We start from the raw sequence: 18,198 nt of genomic DNA, 5'->3' as shown, positions 1-18,198 counted from the left end.
GATTCCTCTAGATTTCTGAAGATAGAGACAGGTATGGAACATCTGAATGAAGGGATGAAGCACCTGTACTACATGATCAAAAATTCTCACTGTCCCAATGAAAAACAAAGGACTTACTTTGAAGGGCCGTCTGGTGGAGGCTCAGGCTCGGGAGGTGATGGAGGTCATGGAGGATCTAAGGGAAAGTCAGTAGAGGATCCCTCAACTAAGGGGGAGAAGAAAGGGAGTGGTGGAAAGGGGAAAGAAAAAGATACCTCTGCTGGGGATAAAGGAAAGGCTGATGATGTCTATTACAGTGGAGAACAGGATGACTTTGACATTTTTGACATTCCCACTGAACCAGTCTTGGAAGATAAAGATGGTTTATTTGAAGCTGAAGAGGAAAGTGATTTTGGAGAATGGGAAGAGGAAGCTACAGTGGATCCTATCTTTGAGAAAGAGTTTCAGCAGCAGCAGTCAGAGATGAAAAGAAAAGAAGCTGAACTCAAAAAGGTCTCCCAGATCATTGACATGAGGAAAGACATACAAAAAATAGAAACTCTTCAAAAGCAACGTCTTCATGACATTAAGGCTCAAGAAAGGAGAAGAGATGTCAGACTGAAGATTGGTGAAAAATGGGATGAAGCTAGGAGAGTACTTGATATGCCTCAGCTGAGCACTAACAATGATAGGCAGTTCCTACATCTTCTTGACAAGCTGGAAATCTCAAATCCTAACAATGACATGTACATGAATGCTATCAAGACTGAAGTCTCAAGGATCACAGCTGCTTTTGATAGATCCCTAAATGAGATGAGCATTTTTGTATATTGTCAGAGTGAAGGATCTTTCAAGGTGTCACTTCATCTGTTTGAGAATCGTTCTTTGTCAGAGATTTGGGTTCTTTTCAACAAGGTAAAAAGAACTCAGAATTGAATGAAGTTCTTCGAGAAAGGCTTAAAGAGTTTGCCAGCAGGGCTAGTCCTCAAGTGGTCAACAATCCTCATCAGGTGAGATTCTTTAAGTCTGATTGTCTTCAAATCTGTCAGCTAGATGTACAATCTCTTAAAGACTACTCAGCTAAGCATCTGGTCTGGATGGAACATCATTTAAGAACTGCTGGATACTCATCCATGTTGAAGACTCAAGCTGCTGATTTGATTCAAGCTTATTGTGAAAAGAATATTAAAAGGTACAATCAGATCAAGAATAAGCTGAAGTCAGTTGGAGTTCAACCAGTCAGACCAGCAAGCTTCACTTCAAAAAAGGATCGTGTCTTTGACAAAGAGTTGCTTCAAGATTTAGAAGAAGGTGAAGTCAGAAGAGAAGACAACTGAAGTCAATTAGCTCAAAACTCAATGTAATATGATTAGAGCTTTATGAATCAAGATAGTCTAATGTAGTTATATGTTCAGGCTAGAGGAACATCTATCTTGTATTCGCTTGTAAATTTCTTTTGGAATCTGGAAAATGTTAAATATAATCCAGAACTTTTCTGCTATTTACTTTGCATTACTGTTTATATCTTTTTCTTATTTGTTAGTTGAGTTATCCTCTAGGTATTTGTTGTTATTGTCTAACAAGCAAATAGGGGGAGATTGAAAGGCATATGGCATAGCCTATTTGTATATTCGAGGATATAACTCAACTCAAATAAGAATGTAATAAGTAAATAGTGGATCTATCGTCAGAGAGATCTCACAAAGTAACATCTGTCAAAGGGTTAAGAAACATTATTCATCTACAGACTTGAAGACTTAATTCACTGGAAGAAGCTCAAGAAATTGATCAAGCCTCAGTGATATAAATCAAGATTGTGGATTTAATCAAGTGACAGAGATCTCGTCAAGGTATCAATTAATTACAAGGATTTAATCTGAAGAAAATCAAGAGTATCAAGGTCAAGGCTTGAAGAAACGTCACGGAAGTTAGTCACTCATGAACCAGACAGTACATCGAGTGTCAACATTGAAGTGGTGGAATTGATTCATAATTGACAGTAATTTTCAGAAGATTTTCAGAAGAATGGTTGCTGCTCAAGATTAGTATTAATTCTCTATTAATTAATTAAGTCAAATAATTTAATTAAGAAAATAAATTATATCTGCAAAGATTAATTTATTGATTAATTGAATTAATTGATTAATTAATTCAGAATTAATATTAAGGATTTTCAGAATTATTATTAGATTAAAATCTATTAATAATTCAGTAAGACAATATGATTTGAACTACTATGACAATCAGTATGACAATTGATAGTCATACCGAAAGTCTTGCTAGTTCATTCTGATTGTCTTGCTAGCTATTGGGATTGTCTTGCTAGTTCAAGAGGATAGTCTCACCGAAAGTCCTACCAGTTCAAATGGATTGTCATACCAGTTCATTTGATTGTCTTGCCGAAAGTCTTGCTGAGTAAACTGGATTGTTCTGTTTACTTAAACAACAAAAACACAGCAGAAGACATTAATGCAATAATTCAACAGAAAACACAAGTCAAGAACACAGCAGAAACAAAAGCAAATTATTTCATTTTTCATCTGCTTTATTCAAGATCAAAATTCTAGATTGTAAAGTTAAATCCAAACCACTAGAATTATTTATCTTGTTCTTGTGTAACAATCTAGCGGATTAAAATCCCTAGAACTTAATCTCAAATCGTATTTAGCATTTGATCTTTTAATTGCGAAAATAGAAAAAGTTCATGTCGAATTTATTCTAGATTTATAATAATTGATTTGAGATTAATCCCTTGTAACCGATACCGTAGTTGTAACACCTTTCAAGTTTAATAAAAGTTTTATTTAACTTGAATTTTGTTTCACCTTTTTACTCCGCATTTTATTCGATTAAACGGTATTGTTTGCATTCAACCCCCCCTTCTACAAACAAATTGGGACCTAACACACTTTCTAACTCTCGAGTAAATTTTCCCACATTATGGTCCTACCACCAAACTCTGCCTAGTTTGATAACCCTTCTCCTAAGCACTTGTTCCTTTTTACTCTATAACCCTTCCTGGTTGCTCCATATAGGTTACGTCGGGTTGCATGTCTATGCGCTCATATGCCCTTATTTATATGGCATCCGAATTATACTTCCTAAACATTGATACGTGGAACACGATATGAACTTGCTACAGGTTCGGGGGTAGGGCTAGCTCATATACTAACTCCCCAATACGTCTTAATATATCCAAGGGTCCAATAATTTGTGGACTTAAACTTTCCTTTCTTTTTGAACCTCATCAATCCTTTCCAAGGGATACCTTTAACATTACTAGGTCCCCTATTTCCTATTCTTTGTGCTTTCTTGTCAAATCAACATACTTTTTATGTCCATCTTGGGCTACTACCAGCTGTCCTCTGATTAGATCTATTATATCCTTGGTCCTTTGGACCACTACTGGTCTGAGCATCTTGCGCTCTGCAACATCATCCTATCATAAGGGAGATCGACATTGTCTTCCCTCAAGGATCTCATAAGGCGATATCTCAATACTGACATATGATCTATTATCGTGAGATAACTCAATCCGCGTTAAGTGATCATTCCAAACTCTTTCAAGTCTATTACACAGACTCTCATTATAGCTTTTAGCATTATAGCTTTTGCTTCTCAATACCCATTCTTTTCCAGTTCATAATCGCTACTACCTTCCATTCCTAATATTATACTGGTTATACTTTTGCTCGTTAGCGTTCTATAACCTTTTAATAACCATGTCAACCTCAGTATCACGAACGCGTTAGAATTGGAATACTACTGTACTGATACTACTTCCTTTAGCTGCTTCCATCTTCGAAAGCTTGATCCATCATATAGAAGTAAAAGAATTCATTGAGAGATCACTATGATCATGAACACTTGTTACATTGCATAGTTAGTACAGAAGGTGGCCAGCCTTTAGTACTTGACAAGCAATTAAACAATAGCTGGTATCCTACTCGGCTTCTATCACACAGATAGATAGTCATTCGGCAATACCTCCCCTTCTGGAAGGGTTGTTCTTCTCAGTTTATATGAAATGAAAAGAAGAGAAAAGAACGAATTGAAGAGAATTGTAAATATAAAAAAAAATATACTGCCACAAAATATCTGGCTTGGAACCTACCTCTGAACTATAGAGGTTTGTCATAGGAGAACAAAACATATATGTATTCATATCAACATCAAGTATTATAGCATCGTATTTCACATGCCTAAATATTTTTGCTATTCCGTCCATCATTCTATGGACCCATACTCTTCCTCGAGCTTATACACAATCACCTTTGAAACTCCCTCGATATCGAAAATCGAATCTGGGATCTCATTCTAGACATCATCGTTACTAGAATTCTATGATTGCACCGCAACCTTCCTCATATAGTAATACGGCTCTCTTTTCATAAGAGGGAATAAATATTCAATAGGTAGATACTCTACTTAATTAGTCTATCAATGATAACTTATACACTACCACGACCCGATTAGTGGTACTCAATCTCAACATCCATTCCAATACAACTCTCACGGTTGTAATCAGCTCATTACTCGCAGAATCATTGCTGCATTACTATGGTCCATCACTGACCTACTGTCGTCATTCACTTTCCATGAAATTTTAATATCTAACCATACGGAGTCCATACATCTCGTATAGAATTCTTCTAAGGAGTTAACATAACCACCAATCACAATTCATGAAGAACACTCCAAACTCTGACGTACTTTCATGACATGAAGTAGATAAAATTGCAGAAGAGTTTCAGTCAAAGCAACAATAGCAGGTTAATACCATTCTTAATCGTATACCTTAAATAGAAGACTTAACTCAAGGGTTCGTCTAGTCCTTTTTGAAATATGGTCCTGGCTTATCTCAAGATAGTATCTTCTGAGATAGATAGCCCGCTCATGGAGATTACACGAATTAAACCTTTACCAACTACTATTACGGTTGGGTATTGCACAGTCATCAGAAGGAATGTCAATCTTCCAAACCATAATACAACCTGCATAGCTTTAACCATCATCACTGTATTCCTTTGGCACAAGCGCCTATAATTATCCTCTTAGCTTTAAAGTGTCGGCCACCTCTTTGGCCTTTCCTGATAGTAAATTTCCTTACAGTCAATGTCATTTTAACCACCTCCAAATAAATTTTCTACCTTATTTCAATCACAGCTTATGTGAAGATGTTTTCCTTAAAATCTGATGATTAAAAAAAATATCACCATTTTTCCATAAGTCATTGCCTCAGTCTTTAGAGGTTAATCATCGTCACGACTGACTCTCAATCATAATTAGAACATTTTTTATCTTAAGTCCTAATTGCCCTGAACAATTTCGACCATTACTGGTTCGATCCATACCTTCTCGTGGTTTAACGCGTGCCCCATTTGGCATTATTATAATTACGTCATATTTCCTTTATCAACATTTCTATTCTTGAGAATTTTGAATATTACCTTTCTCCTTGTAAAACCTCTAAGGTTATCCTTGAATCGTTCCTCCTGTATTCCCTAGATACAGGGCATATCGAAATACCCTTTACTAATACTAGAACCATTGTCTATATGCTTCTGAAAATTTCTCCACTGATTCTTAAAGGTTGTTATTACCTTAATCATTTCCAATTCATACTTTCAAAACTCATACTATCCCTATTAAGGGTGAAATGCCAACCTTTATGCATTTCCCTAGGATTCGTTTTAAGTTACCGATGTTCTATCCTTAATTCCACCTTTAAAAAGGTACAAGCATCCTTCCATGGATAAATAAAGTCATATATCCCTGATAAGGGTATCTTATTCAATCATTCCCACCTCGATAGTATATGCCAAATTTTCACAATAACATATGTATTCAAAATGAGGTCAATCAATATGGCCTCCAAAAGATAACAACGGTTATCCGCTTTTCTTGCCTAATTTGGTAACGATAACAAGGATGTTCTGGAAGATATTGGTCGTGTTCAACGTGAACTTCTTCTTAATAATTCTGTATTTACTTTTGTTGTTTATCTCAACAGTCATCTCAATGTTGGGATATCTTTCATACCGGGCGTCTCCCTTTCTGGGTATCATGCCACCAGTCTTACACTTCACATTCTTGAAGGTCACTTCCTTCATCCAATTTTCCTAATTTCTTACTTTCTTGTCTCCTCAGTCTATCTGTGTCTCAATATTTATCCTTCGAACTATCTCAAGGTTTCCTCAAATCCTCCCAACTTACAGGGGATAAAATATATGTATCTCTTATTCCTTCGACCATCAATTTAACTCATGGTGAATCACCCTCATCCTGACGATTACATACTTTTCTATTTTTATTGCTACGAGTCTTTAGGGTTTCCTCATACCCATTTTCCTTATCATTCCTCAAACTCTATTGCCTTTATATTCCTTTCCACTTCAGTTTCTTTTTATTTTCCTTTCTCTTATCATTATTTCATGAACCAACCCAACATAAGCATCGATTTCAAACATCCCGTCATTCTGGATTCGTGCCCTTAGAACGAATCTTGACAACTTTTACAACTTAGATTCACAATTCATCATACTCGCCTGCCTTTGTTCTGGCTCTAAAGCTTTTACACTATTTCCATAACCTTGGGAAGTACTTTCCTGAAAACAATTGACTGAACTTAAATCAGTTTAATATAATCTCTTGCTCCGTGCCTTCCTTGGCCTTTCACCAGTGGGTGGTCTCTCTCTTAGGAGGGTAAGTGACAAAAACACTCTTTTGTGATTCGTCAATCACTTAGAATCTCAAATGATTCCTCTATTTCCTTTAGCCAGGCTCTTGCCTCGGCTGGGTCAGCTTGTTCCTTGGAACTCTGAGAGCTTAGCGACTTAAAGGTCCTGAAAGAATTTCTCACCGCATTGTTTCCTCTGGGTGGTGGTTGGGGATAATAGTCTATGTTCTTTCTAGACAGGTCCATAAATTTGCGTATAAGAGTACCGTCTCGGGTCTCCTTTCCTTACTCGACTTCTGTTTCCTTAGTCTGAACATTGTCTCCTCCTCCCCATAATCGGGGTCATCCTACCTATTTTAAATCCTCATTTTTCACTTCATCATATTATGAGCTCCTTCTTTCTTAATGGCGTCCTCCCTGACTATCACATTCAGGGTTTGCCCTAACTCTTATTCCTCAAACTAGCTTTCATCTAAGATTTCATCTTTAGGCTCTTGAACATTTGGAACCCAAATTCTATAGGAATGCCTCATTATTCCCTTATCATCTTTCTCGGTATTAATCTTTTATCTAATTGTTGGCTCTCTGCCTTCATTCATCACTTTTTCTGGCACAATATGTTCTTTTCCGATAATTCGGACTGTATTGCAATCTCAAACAGCTTTTCGGTACCGGCTCCGGTTACCTTCATATCTATTTCCATTTTCTCAAAATCTCTTATCAACTCTCCCAAAGACATTATCATCTTGAGTCTCTCCTTTATACTAAGGGCATTAGCCACCATTTTGGCTTTCCCTGGATGATAAGAATCTCATAATCGTAATCCTTGATTAGCTCTAACCACCTCCTCTGGCGCATGTTGAGCTCTTTCTGTGTAAAAATGCACTAGAGCACTTATGGCTTGTGTAAATCTCGCACGTCTCTCCATACAAGTAGTGCCTCCAATCTTTAGGGCAAAACTATTGCCACGAGCCCAAGCTCATGGATGGGGACATCGAATTTTATATTCCCTTAATTGTCTTGACGCGTACGCGATTACCTTGTTGTGCTGTATAAGAAGCACCCTAATTCCTTATGCGAAGCGTCACTACAAATCACAAAATCTCCTTTTTCCAACCGGCAACGCCAACATAGGGGCAGTCACCAATCTTTGCTTCAGTTCTTAAGAGCTGTTCTCGCATTTCTCTGTCCATTCGAACTTCTCAGTCTTACGAGTAAGCCGCGTTAAAGGGGCTACTATCTTTATGAACTTGAACGAACCTCCGGTAGTGACCGGCCAATCCTACCTCTGGTAGTCGCCCTAACCATGGTTATCAATTCATCAGTGGTCCTTTATTCATTCTTGCCAGGATCCTCCATGGGATCCTCCTCAGCAACTATCCCTTCTAGGACAACATCCTCAACTGCTACATCCTTAATATGAACATCATCCAATCCCGCGTTAGGACGCTCTATCGGATCCATAATCTGATCTCCAATAAGTAATAAAACATCATCGCGTTGTTGCTCCTCAACCTCAGGGTTCGGAGTCCCGCTACCATATACCATAACGAACTACGCTTCTATCATGATATTTATAAGGGTTCCAATAAGGGTTTTAACTGTCAGTACTACGTTAGGTAGCCCGACTATGAACTTGGCAAGAGTTCTTATTATCTTAGTGAACTTATTATCTTAACGTCACATCATCTCTGAGGTTTATAACGCTTAGCTCTTATACCACTTCTGTAACACCCCCAAATCCGGGGTCGGGGATTCGGGTTGTCACGAGTTCCATTTCCCTTAACAACACCCAATCTAAACTCCATTTAAACTACATTACAACAGCCCCAAATCAACTCATTATAATCAATCTACTTAATCCAAAAACTTGAATTTAAACTATACTACATTCTTTAACCAAATCATAAGATTTCAACAAATCAATCACCACCATTCCAACCCAAACTCTTAAACAAACAAGTTTCAAGCTACTTTTTACCCTCACAACCATAATCAACCTAATATACAAATTAAAGCTAGGGTTTGGAGATGATATACCTTCCTTGAAGTGGTGGGAGTAGCTAGGAAGCCTTAAGAAGCCTTGAGAAGTCTTAGGGATGCTTGGATCTTAAAGGAAAACAAGAAAAAATCAAGTTAAAAACTTTGAAATCACTATTCATTGTCTTCTTCATTGATTTCTTGAAGAAGATTGAGAAAGAATTGAAGGCTTAAACTCATAAGATAGCCATAACTATGCATAAGGATGACTAGGGAATTATCTTACCAATTTAGGAAGCCTTGATCTTGAGTTTTGAAAATCTTCCCTTTGAAATTGAAAAAAAGCCGAGAGCAACCTTGGTGAAGAGAAATATTTTGTGTTTTGTTTGATGAAAATGAAATGATTGGCTTGGTGGATGAAGTTTTGTTTTGTTTTAGGTCAATTACCCATTTACCCTTGATTTTGTGTGGTTAATACTCCACCACCTTTCCTTCCTTCTTATGTCATGCTTGCATCACTTTGTGATGTCATCATCCCTCCTTTGTCCTCTTTCTATTGGTTGGATGACATCATCCCCACTAATCTCTTTGATTAGCTTCTAATTGTTTGCCTAATGACCGCTGATCTGTTATACGGTTCGCTTAACTTTTGTTTTCGTTTATCGTTTGAGGGATCATACCCGGGATCTTATTACTTAGGTTCCCTTAACCTTTCTCAATACATTATATTCCTTTTTATGATCCTCTATTATAATCCTTTAATTTAAATCCTTTTTATCCTGTTATCTTATACTCAATTCTTTCCGTATCTAGTGGATTTCCGGGAAAAATCAAAGTGTTCGGAATTGGATTCTGACGATATTTACATACACTTATATACCCCATAGAGTACTAATAATATCCCAGAAGATCAATAACAGAACCCCTACATAGTGTGGCATTTTCTCATTTAGCAAAAATACTATTCATAAGGGTTTCAAAAATTTTCCAAAAATTGGGGTTATTACAAGGTAAATATAAGCCCTAATTGAATTCAAAAATGAAGAAACCCATATTTTGAGCTCAAATTCAAAGCCCTAATTTCAAATATCAGCCTCATCCCATGAATTAATTGAGATCATAAACATACGACGAGGTTGTAGAGACAGTGCGATGAGATTGCAGAGAGGCGTCGTGTAGTGTAGTGGTCGGTGAGGTTTGAGAGAGAGAGAAAAAAAAAAGAGTGAGCGAGAAATAATGTTGGGGAGAGAGAGTCTTGAGGACTGAGTTTTGTTTAACTCCAATCAGTCATTTAGGTGGGAAAAATGCCGCCCAATAATTCACCTAGTAAAATGTATATTATTTTATAATTTTTTTCATTTTTTTTAATTTTAATTATTAAAATATTATTTATTAAATAAAAAACATACAAATAATTTCAGATAAATAGGAAAATAAAAAAAATCTTTGAATTTATTTATAAGAAATTCTAGATTTAAATCATATTATATATTACATTGATCATTCACTAGTAAATCAGAATATAATTTATACTAATTTATGATAATATTTCTATTTTAATATTTCCAAAAATTAAAAAAGTATCTAATGTAACACCAGTTGTTGGTGTTACATGTTGTGCAACACCGGAAATTTACCGCAACACTAGCTTTATAGCTATTGTAACATTGCAAGAGAGATGTTACAATAGGCCAAAAATCTCTTAGCTAATGTAACACTCCTTGTAACACTTGCATTACAGTAGCCCACTTATGGCGTAGTGAACCTTTAGACCTGATTGTCTCTAAGACAAATCAGACTTAGCTACTGTTTGTGATTTTGCAACTGATTCCTTTTGAGAAGAATCAGAGGTGATATTGTGTTTCGATTTAAGTGAAGAAAAATGAACATTTTGGTTAGGAACAGGGTTGGATGTGCCCTGTCCCACAGCGTCAGGATTTTGAAAATTATATTTGTCAGGCATTTTGTTAGACAAAAACACCCACAATTCCTGAGGTAAAACAGTTCACTCTCCTGAAAGTATCTTTCCTTTTTGCTAAATCAGTCAAAGATTTGAAAGATCATCAGTATTTCATCATTTTCAAAACTTTCACCAGGTAAAAAATATGTAAAAATCAATTGTAAGAACCTAGTGTAACCAACACCACCAGCTTTATCACTAAATCGAGCTATCAGGAATTTCATAAAACACAAAGGCTTAACCTTAACCTTTCATCAATGATCATCTGTTGTTTTCTTGAATTGTCAACATATTAACTGTTCTTATCAAGACATAAAACACTCAAGTCAGTTTTACACATGCATTATCAAGATATCAAATTTTAAACATGCAGTTCAAAAAGAATAGGAACAGTTACAGTAGAAACCATATAAGAGAAAAACAAGTTTCCTGACATGCATTAAACTGAGATTTCATTGATATTAATGAATATGGTTACAAGATGTAGAATTACAAAAGATTCTGAACTTCTAAAAGCTAGAACCTATTCTATCTTCATCTTCTTTGTAACCTCCTGACTCTTCAGAGCCTTGCGACGGTAAATCCGCGAGATTGAAGTTGCAAGAGAAATAATGTTCCTTTACAGCGTAAGAGCTTCAATCCAACGCCTCTCAGCTTCTTTGGCGCGGTGTTCCTCTTCAACAATAACCTCCAGTTGGAAAAACTGGAGAACAGTCTGCTGTTTAAATGACAGCTCCTTATGACTGATGATGGAACTTCATGAGGACTATAGATTTCATGGTTAATCTTAACTCTAAGTTCCTAAGGGTCATAATAGATATGACCCTCAAGCAACTCGAAGGCAAGAAAGTAAACCCCACCCTCAGTACGAGTGAAAAATTGGTCTTGATTCATGATGAAGATTTTGAGAAGATAAATAATTGTGTTTGGAGAGAGAAAAAATGAAACACTTGAACAACGTGTGAGATTTTTAAGAGATAATGAGGATGATTTTATAGCCAAAACCTACTGGGAATCTAAAGAGACAATTTGATTAATCGTGTAATAATGAATACTGCATGCATAATATTACGCGTATCTAGGAAAATAACACATAGTCTCTTTACATACACCCATTCCCAATATAAAACGAATGATGATGACAAGTTTAACATGATTATTGAAAATAGAATAAAACAAATTTGTAACACTTAAAAATCACGAAAGAAATAATGTTATCGTCCTTTTCAAGAAAAGTCATGTCTTGTCCATCACTTGCTGAGATAAAATTTGTAATCCAAAATCAGAAATTTAATCATGATTTCTCCCCCTCAGCATTTGCATTGTTGAATTTATTAGCAAAATCAACAAATATTTTCTCCACTGACTGTTCTGTCAAAAATTTACAAATCATTAGCAATAAAAATTATAGAATTAGTTTCATGCTAAACTCCCCTGTAATCATGCTGTCAGTTCCTGATAATTTTACGTTTCTCCCCTCAACATGTGCATTATCATCAGGATTTGCCTTCTTTCCTGATTTGAGACTTTTGTCCACAAGTAGACCTCTTACCAAATCTTTCTTCACCGGTTCATTGAGATTATTGAAGTTGAGGTGAGAAAGCTTCTTGTGCCAATTCCAACTTTCATCTACTGATGCCTTGGTTACCAGACAAGTTTCTGGACCATCAGTATTTGCATAAAGTTTGGCTTCATAAAATGTTTCCATGTCTGTAAGCTTTGAAAACAGTTTTCCTTGTGATCTTATGAACTACTTCACAGTGCGTATCATAGAACACGACATAGAAACCTCTGTCAGTGATTTGACTAATGCTCAACAAATTGTGCTTCAGTCCATCTACCATAGCTACGTTTGAGATGATGACATTTACAATGATAATATTTCCATATCCCAGTATTTTTCCTACATTGCCATCTCCATAGGAAACCATTGGGCCAACCTTCTCCTCATATTCTGACAACAGGGATTTATTTCCAATCACATGTGCTAAACAGCCACTGTCCAATACAAGCATATTCTTCTTGTTTCCCTGTAATCAGAAATATGGAAATCAGTCAGAATTTTTGAGAACCCACACTTGTTGGGTTCTTTTTGACATCATATGCATTTTTACATTAGAAGACCTTCTGTCAGGATTTGGTCCATCAGGATTTACTCCATATGGATTTGTCTTGACATTTTTAACTCTATAAGATGTATACACATTCAGTTTAGCAGTTCTATTTAAAATATCAATTTTATTGAATTTTGGCAAAGGATCCTAATTATTGTGATACACACTATGATAATACTTACAAGTGTAAACAGAATGCCAACTGCTACCACAATGAGAACAAGAATTTTGTGGTTTGTATAATATTGATCTACCACTAATGTCAGATTCAGGAATTTCAGAGATTTTCTTTTTAGGCTTCCTGCAATCAGTCACAATATGATTAGTATTACCACAGTTAAAACAAGCTTTCCTAGGTGCATTAGAAATGTACTTATAGTTTTTTGCCTTGTTTATTTCTTGTTTTCCATTTCTACCTCTCTTAGACCTAGGTTTGGGAGCCTTAGACATTATCTCACATATCTTTTTGTCTAACTGACTCTTAGAGAGAAGTCCTATGTTTTTACCTTTCTTGACCTGTATTTTAGGATCTTCTTTTGTTTTAGCAGGGACTCTAGGTTCAACCTTTTCTCCAGCATTGTTCTTAGAGGTAAAACCAAATTCATAGACTGACTCAACTCCTCTTTCATGAGTTCCAACAAACTTAACTGGAGTAGTGTTATTAATGGATTTATTGATATTCCTATCAGCAAATTTGTTATAACCTAGACATTCTTTCCAGTTCTTATCACTGATGAAATCATGAACTTTCTTTCCTGAGGTCATCCAAGTCTTAAACACTTCTCTTTCCTGTTCTAGAACTTTCTCGAGTCTAGCATACCTGATGTTAATCTGAGTTTCATTATGATGTGCTTTCTTATATGCTTTTTCATGTTCATTCATGCAAACTAACTCAGCTTCTAACAACTCATTTCTTTCTTTAAGCCTCTTATTATTAGCAATCAAACTATCACATTCAATAGTCTTACATTTAAAAGTAACATGTAAAGAGTACAGGAAAGTTTTCAGTTCAGACACATTATCAATATCAATAGGAAATAAAATTGAAGGTACCTTATCAGTTCCTGAGGCATTCTCTCCATGAGTTGCCATGAGTGCATAGCATTCACCATCATTGTCAGTTTCTGACGAATCCATCCAGTCTCTGTTGGAGCTTGTTATGACCAAAGCTTTTCCAGTTGTCTTGGGGCACTCACTAGCTAGATGTCCCCTTTCATCACAATTGTAACATGTCACCTTGGTCTTCTCAAACTTCATTTCCTTGTTGTTCTGACCATCGCTCTTTCTAAACCTGTCTTTACCTTGATCAGAGAACCTTCTATTGAAACCACCTTTCCTCTGTGGTTTTCCAAACCTCATCCTTTTGAAACCTTTCACCAGTATTGCAGCCATCTCAACCACTTGAGGATCATCCATATCGATCTCAGAATCCTCGTCAGTATCTGTGTCAGGATCTGATGCATCATCAGTATCTGATTCTTCCATAATGTTCCTTCTCCTTGACCTCTCACCTATCTTTTCCTTGCCTTTGTGAGTTTCAGCATTAAGAGCCACAACCTTCATCTTCTGACCTTTTATATTCTTCCTTTGCTGGATCTCCAAGTCATGAGTCTTAACATCCCATACACTTCATCCAGAGTCAAAGAATCAAGATCATATTGATGCCTGATTATTGAGGCCTGTGTATCCCAATCTTCTGGAAGAGCTCTCAGAAACTTGTTGTTTGAGTCTTCCCTTTCATATTCTTTTCCAACCAATGATAGATCATTCGGCAGTGTCAGAAATCTATCCTATATGTCAGTAATTGACTCATCAGCCTTGGCATCAAATTGCTCATATTTTTGCACAAGAACAGCTCTTCTGTTTTTCTTTATTTCCAACGTACCTTGACACTGTGTTTCCAAGGCATCTCATATTTTCTTTGCAGTCTTGCAGACAATAACTCTGTTTGACATTACATTGTCCAAACTATTGTGCATAATATTCCGAACTTTAGCATCTTTAAGCATATCAACTTTTTCATCGTCTGACCACTTTGATTTTTCCTTTATGGCATAGCGTTCAGGAGCATCTGCAAACATAGTCACAGTTTCCATAGGATATGGAGGTCCTTTTTTGATGATATCAACCTATGCATCATCAATGGCTTCAAGAAACATCAACATCTTTACTCTCCATATAGAGTAATCAACTTTCTTCAGGATGGAATTTTTCATACTTTCATACTTACTTCCAGACATCTTGACCTTTGCAAATTAACAGTTAATTTGACCTCTCTGAGACCACTTGTTGCCCAGTAAAGTAATTGTTTAAGGGGGTTGGATATAATTACTTAAACAAATCGATGTATTATGAAAGTAAAGTAAGAACATATGAATCAAATAACAATTTATATTGATCTTTAATAAACTGTTACAAAACTCTCTCAAGAATAATATTCTTAAGAGCTTGTAGGTTATACGAATACTCGAGTTGTGCACTCCACATTGTGATAACCTATTCTGTGTTTATATACTACACAGCTACAAATCAGTCCTCTATCAATTACAAAGTATGTTACAATATAACTCTAATACTTTACATATCTAAATCAACTACGATCTTATAAATCAACACCTTCTGATTTATCTCGCAGTCATGACTTATCATCCAAGTCATTCTTCAACGGATAGCTTTGATCAATGGATAAATGCTTTAGCTTCAACGAATAATCATATTACAGCAATTGATCATATCCTGATTGTGACATAAATCTTGATCTTCAACTTAGCCACTTCTCAACACTTGGGGAATTTGTTCACCAACTTGAGCCTGACTTCGATTGCCACCCTCCCATTCTTACCTCCTCTTTTGTTTTTTAGGTCTTTCCCTAAGCTTCTTTGGTATGTCTGGTGGGAGAAACTCATCTGTAGAATGCACCTCCCAAAACTCTTTACCTCTGATAGCTTTTAATCCATGCTCATAAGTGGCAAGATATTTGTCCCTTTTGTAAAAGTCAGACAGGTAGTTCACTGGATTGTGTCTCCTTTCATGAATGGCTGCAATTGCATGTGCACAGAGTATACCTGTGAGATCAAATACCCTGCAGTCACATGATCTAGCTTCCAAGTCAACTATCACAGCTCTTGTACCAGATTTAACCTGCACATATATTTTTAAAACATAAATATAATCAAAACTTATATATTATCTCAATATACTTGAAAGACAATTCATGAAGAAGAGTAGTACTTGAAATTTTTTCATCCCATCCCAAGCAGCTATCCACTGCTTAGATTCATTCACAAGCACATCAAGTCTCTTTTTAATTCTAGGGCACACCAAATTATCACTCCACAACATATCATCTCTCCTAACCCTCATCCTTGTTAGTATCTTAAAATGTATCTCTTGCATCATTGTTAGGAGAGGCATATACCTTTCAAGAAATGAGCAAAAAATGAAATTGCTAAAGTATGACAAATACAAAACAAGGAAATGAGCAAAAAATGAAAAAAAACAAACAAAACAAGTATGACAAATACCTTTCATTTATTATCCAAGCATTGAAGCTCTCAGACATATTATTTTCAATATTGTCTGCAAGAGAATGAGTTGCGAAAAAGGCCTTTGACCAAAATTTTGCATCCAAGTGCTGTAGTTGTTGATATGCAGATTCTGACAGTCTTTCCAACTGTTTCATTGATTTTGTATGTGCAGCAGGATGTGTAGCACATGTAGCATTCCAGAAGGCCCTTCTCAACAACAATGAAGCAAACCTGTACAATGTGGGAAATTATAATTGTACACGTGTGGGAAATTATAAGTGTACAAGTGTGGGAAATTAAAAGTGTACAAGTGTGCAAAAAAGTCATACCTTTTTCTGAAATTGTTGTATAAGTGTCTGGTGCAGAACCTGTGCTCAACATGTGATAGCAGCTCTTTACATGCATTCTCAAGTCCTTTCTATTGGTCACTTATAATTGTGAACCTTCTCTCATCCCCTAAATCTAGGCCATCCTTCAATAAATCTAAGAACCATCTCTAGGAATCTGTGTTCTCACTCTCAACAACTGCATAAGCAATTGGGAACATTTGGTTGTTCCCATCTCTCTCCACTGCTGATAACAATTGACCCCCACAGACAGTCTTTAAAAAACAGCCATCTAGGCCAATAATAGGCCTGCAACCAACCTTCCACCTTGTCTTTGGAGCATAGTAACACACATACATACTTTTGAACTTGTTCTTATCAGTTTCATTAAGCCTAGTGGTGCTTATCTTAACTGTGTTTTGAAGATTACTCAACAAAATTTCATGCCCAAAATCCCTTGTTCTAGAATAATGTTCTTTAAGTGAATCATGCATACCTTCAAGGGTTATCTTCCTCAATATGAGGATCTTAATCCTAGGGACTTCAATCTCTAACTCAGTCTTGATTGTCTCAATCATTTCTTTAATCCTCCATTGGGCATTCTTCATAATTTTGTCCCCATATATGTCATTAAGATATTTAACAGTGGCTAGCTTATTACTATAGGGTTTTGTGCATAGATGCTCATCTATCAAAGTTTTAATGATGCATTTTTCACCATCTCTGTCTTTGCTGCACCACATATAAAAGCTACAATCCCCTTGACAAGCAACTTGACACATGTTCTTGTCATTAGTCATAAACTGCACAAGTCTTCTTTCATCAAGCCCATACTTTCTTACAGCATCCCTAAACTCACTCATGCTACCAAATTTTAGACCAACTTCCCACTAAATCCCCCCACTAGACTCTCCCTGGTATTTTGCACTTTTTTCCTTCTTCTCCTTGGGTTTGGAGGGCCTACATACCCAATTTTAGCATTTTCATCTTCACTGGAACTACTATCAGACCACATCCCCTGAGAACTGAAATCTGACTTATCAAAATTATCACTTTGTAGATGAGATGCTGTAATTGCCCTCTTCATTTTATACTGAAAATTTTTCTTCTCTCTTCTAATTTCCTCTAGTTCTTCATCAGTTTTAGGATGTTCAGTATCTAAACTATAATTATCAGATGACTCAGGCTCAGTCTCACTACACAAGTGATAATTTGGATCATCCCCACAATCATCACTGTAATCACTATTATGATCCCCAATTTCAGTTTCTATGTTCTCTTTATGTTTTTGTGTTAATGGGATTTCATTAAGATCATCTTCAAGGGTAAAATGATCAACATACAAATCTATCTTGTTATTTCCTTCATACAGCACAGTTAACTCCCTAACAGTGTTATCATCATACACAACACTTATCCCTTGTTCAAAATTCTTCCCATTTTTTTAAAACAAACAATACAGTTGGGGTCATAATCAAATTTTGCAGCAAATTCCTCTAAATCACGAAAGGATAACAAATCGGTGTCAAATCCAGGTATCACATCTACACTACCACCTACGTATTGTATATTTTGACCAGTTGTAAAATCACCATAGTGATGAAGATGAATGCTAACAGATGTAGATATACTG

The 18,198-nt window shown here is 36.1% G+C and overlaps 1 protein-coding gene across 1 annotated transcript; it reads right to left on the bottom strand.

Annotated features, from left to right (window-relative positions):
• Positions 1-14,622: 14,622 nt before the first annotated feature.
• Positions 14,623-17,428, bottom strand: LOC141661180 (uncharacterized). Its single transcript, XM_074468163.1, has 5 exons — positions 16,785-17,428; positions 16,237-16,470; positions 15,944-16,130; positions 15,632-15,853; positions 14,623-14,841 (listed from the first exon to the last, which is right to left on the bottom strand). The coding sequence occupies exons 1-5, from the start codon at positions 17,426-17,428 to the stop codon at positions 14,623-14,625; spliced, it is 1,506 nt and encodes a 501-aa protein (XP_074324264.1).
• Between the last annotated feature and the right edge of the window lie 770 nt (positions 17,429-18,198).

This window comes from Apium graveolens, chromosome 5 (genome assembly GCF_009905375.1).
Source record: "Apium graveolens cultivar Ventura chromosome 5, ASM990537v1, whole genome shotgun sequence".
In the NCBI taxonomy this organism is placed as follows: Eukaryota; Viridiplantae; Streptophyta; class Magnoliopsida; order Apiales; family Apiaceae; genus Apium; species Apium graveolens.
The sequence above is the reverse complement of the archived record's forward strand: the minus strand, read 5'-3'. Positions and strand labels throughout refer to the sequence as shown.

Excerpts from the sequence above, each read along its gene's own strand:
- LOC141661180 (XM_074468163.1), bottom strand. The coding sequence starts at position 17,428 with ATGAGTGAGTTTAGGGATGCTGTAAGAAAGTATGGGCTTGATGAAAGA. Across the intron at positions 16,131-16,236 it reads GCTTGGATAATAAATGAAAG|GTATATGCCTCTCCTAACAA; the intron begins GTATTTGTCATA and ends ATTTCTTGAAAG. Across the intron at positions 15,854-15,943 it reads ATGGGATGAAAAAATTTCAA|GTTAAATCTGGTACAAGAGC; the intron begins GTACTACTCTTC and ends ATATATGTGCAG.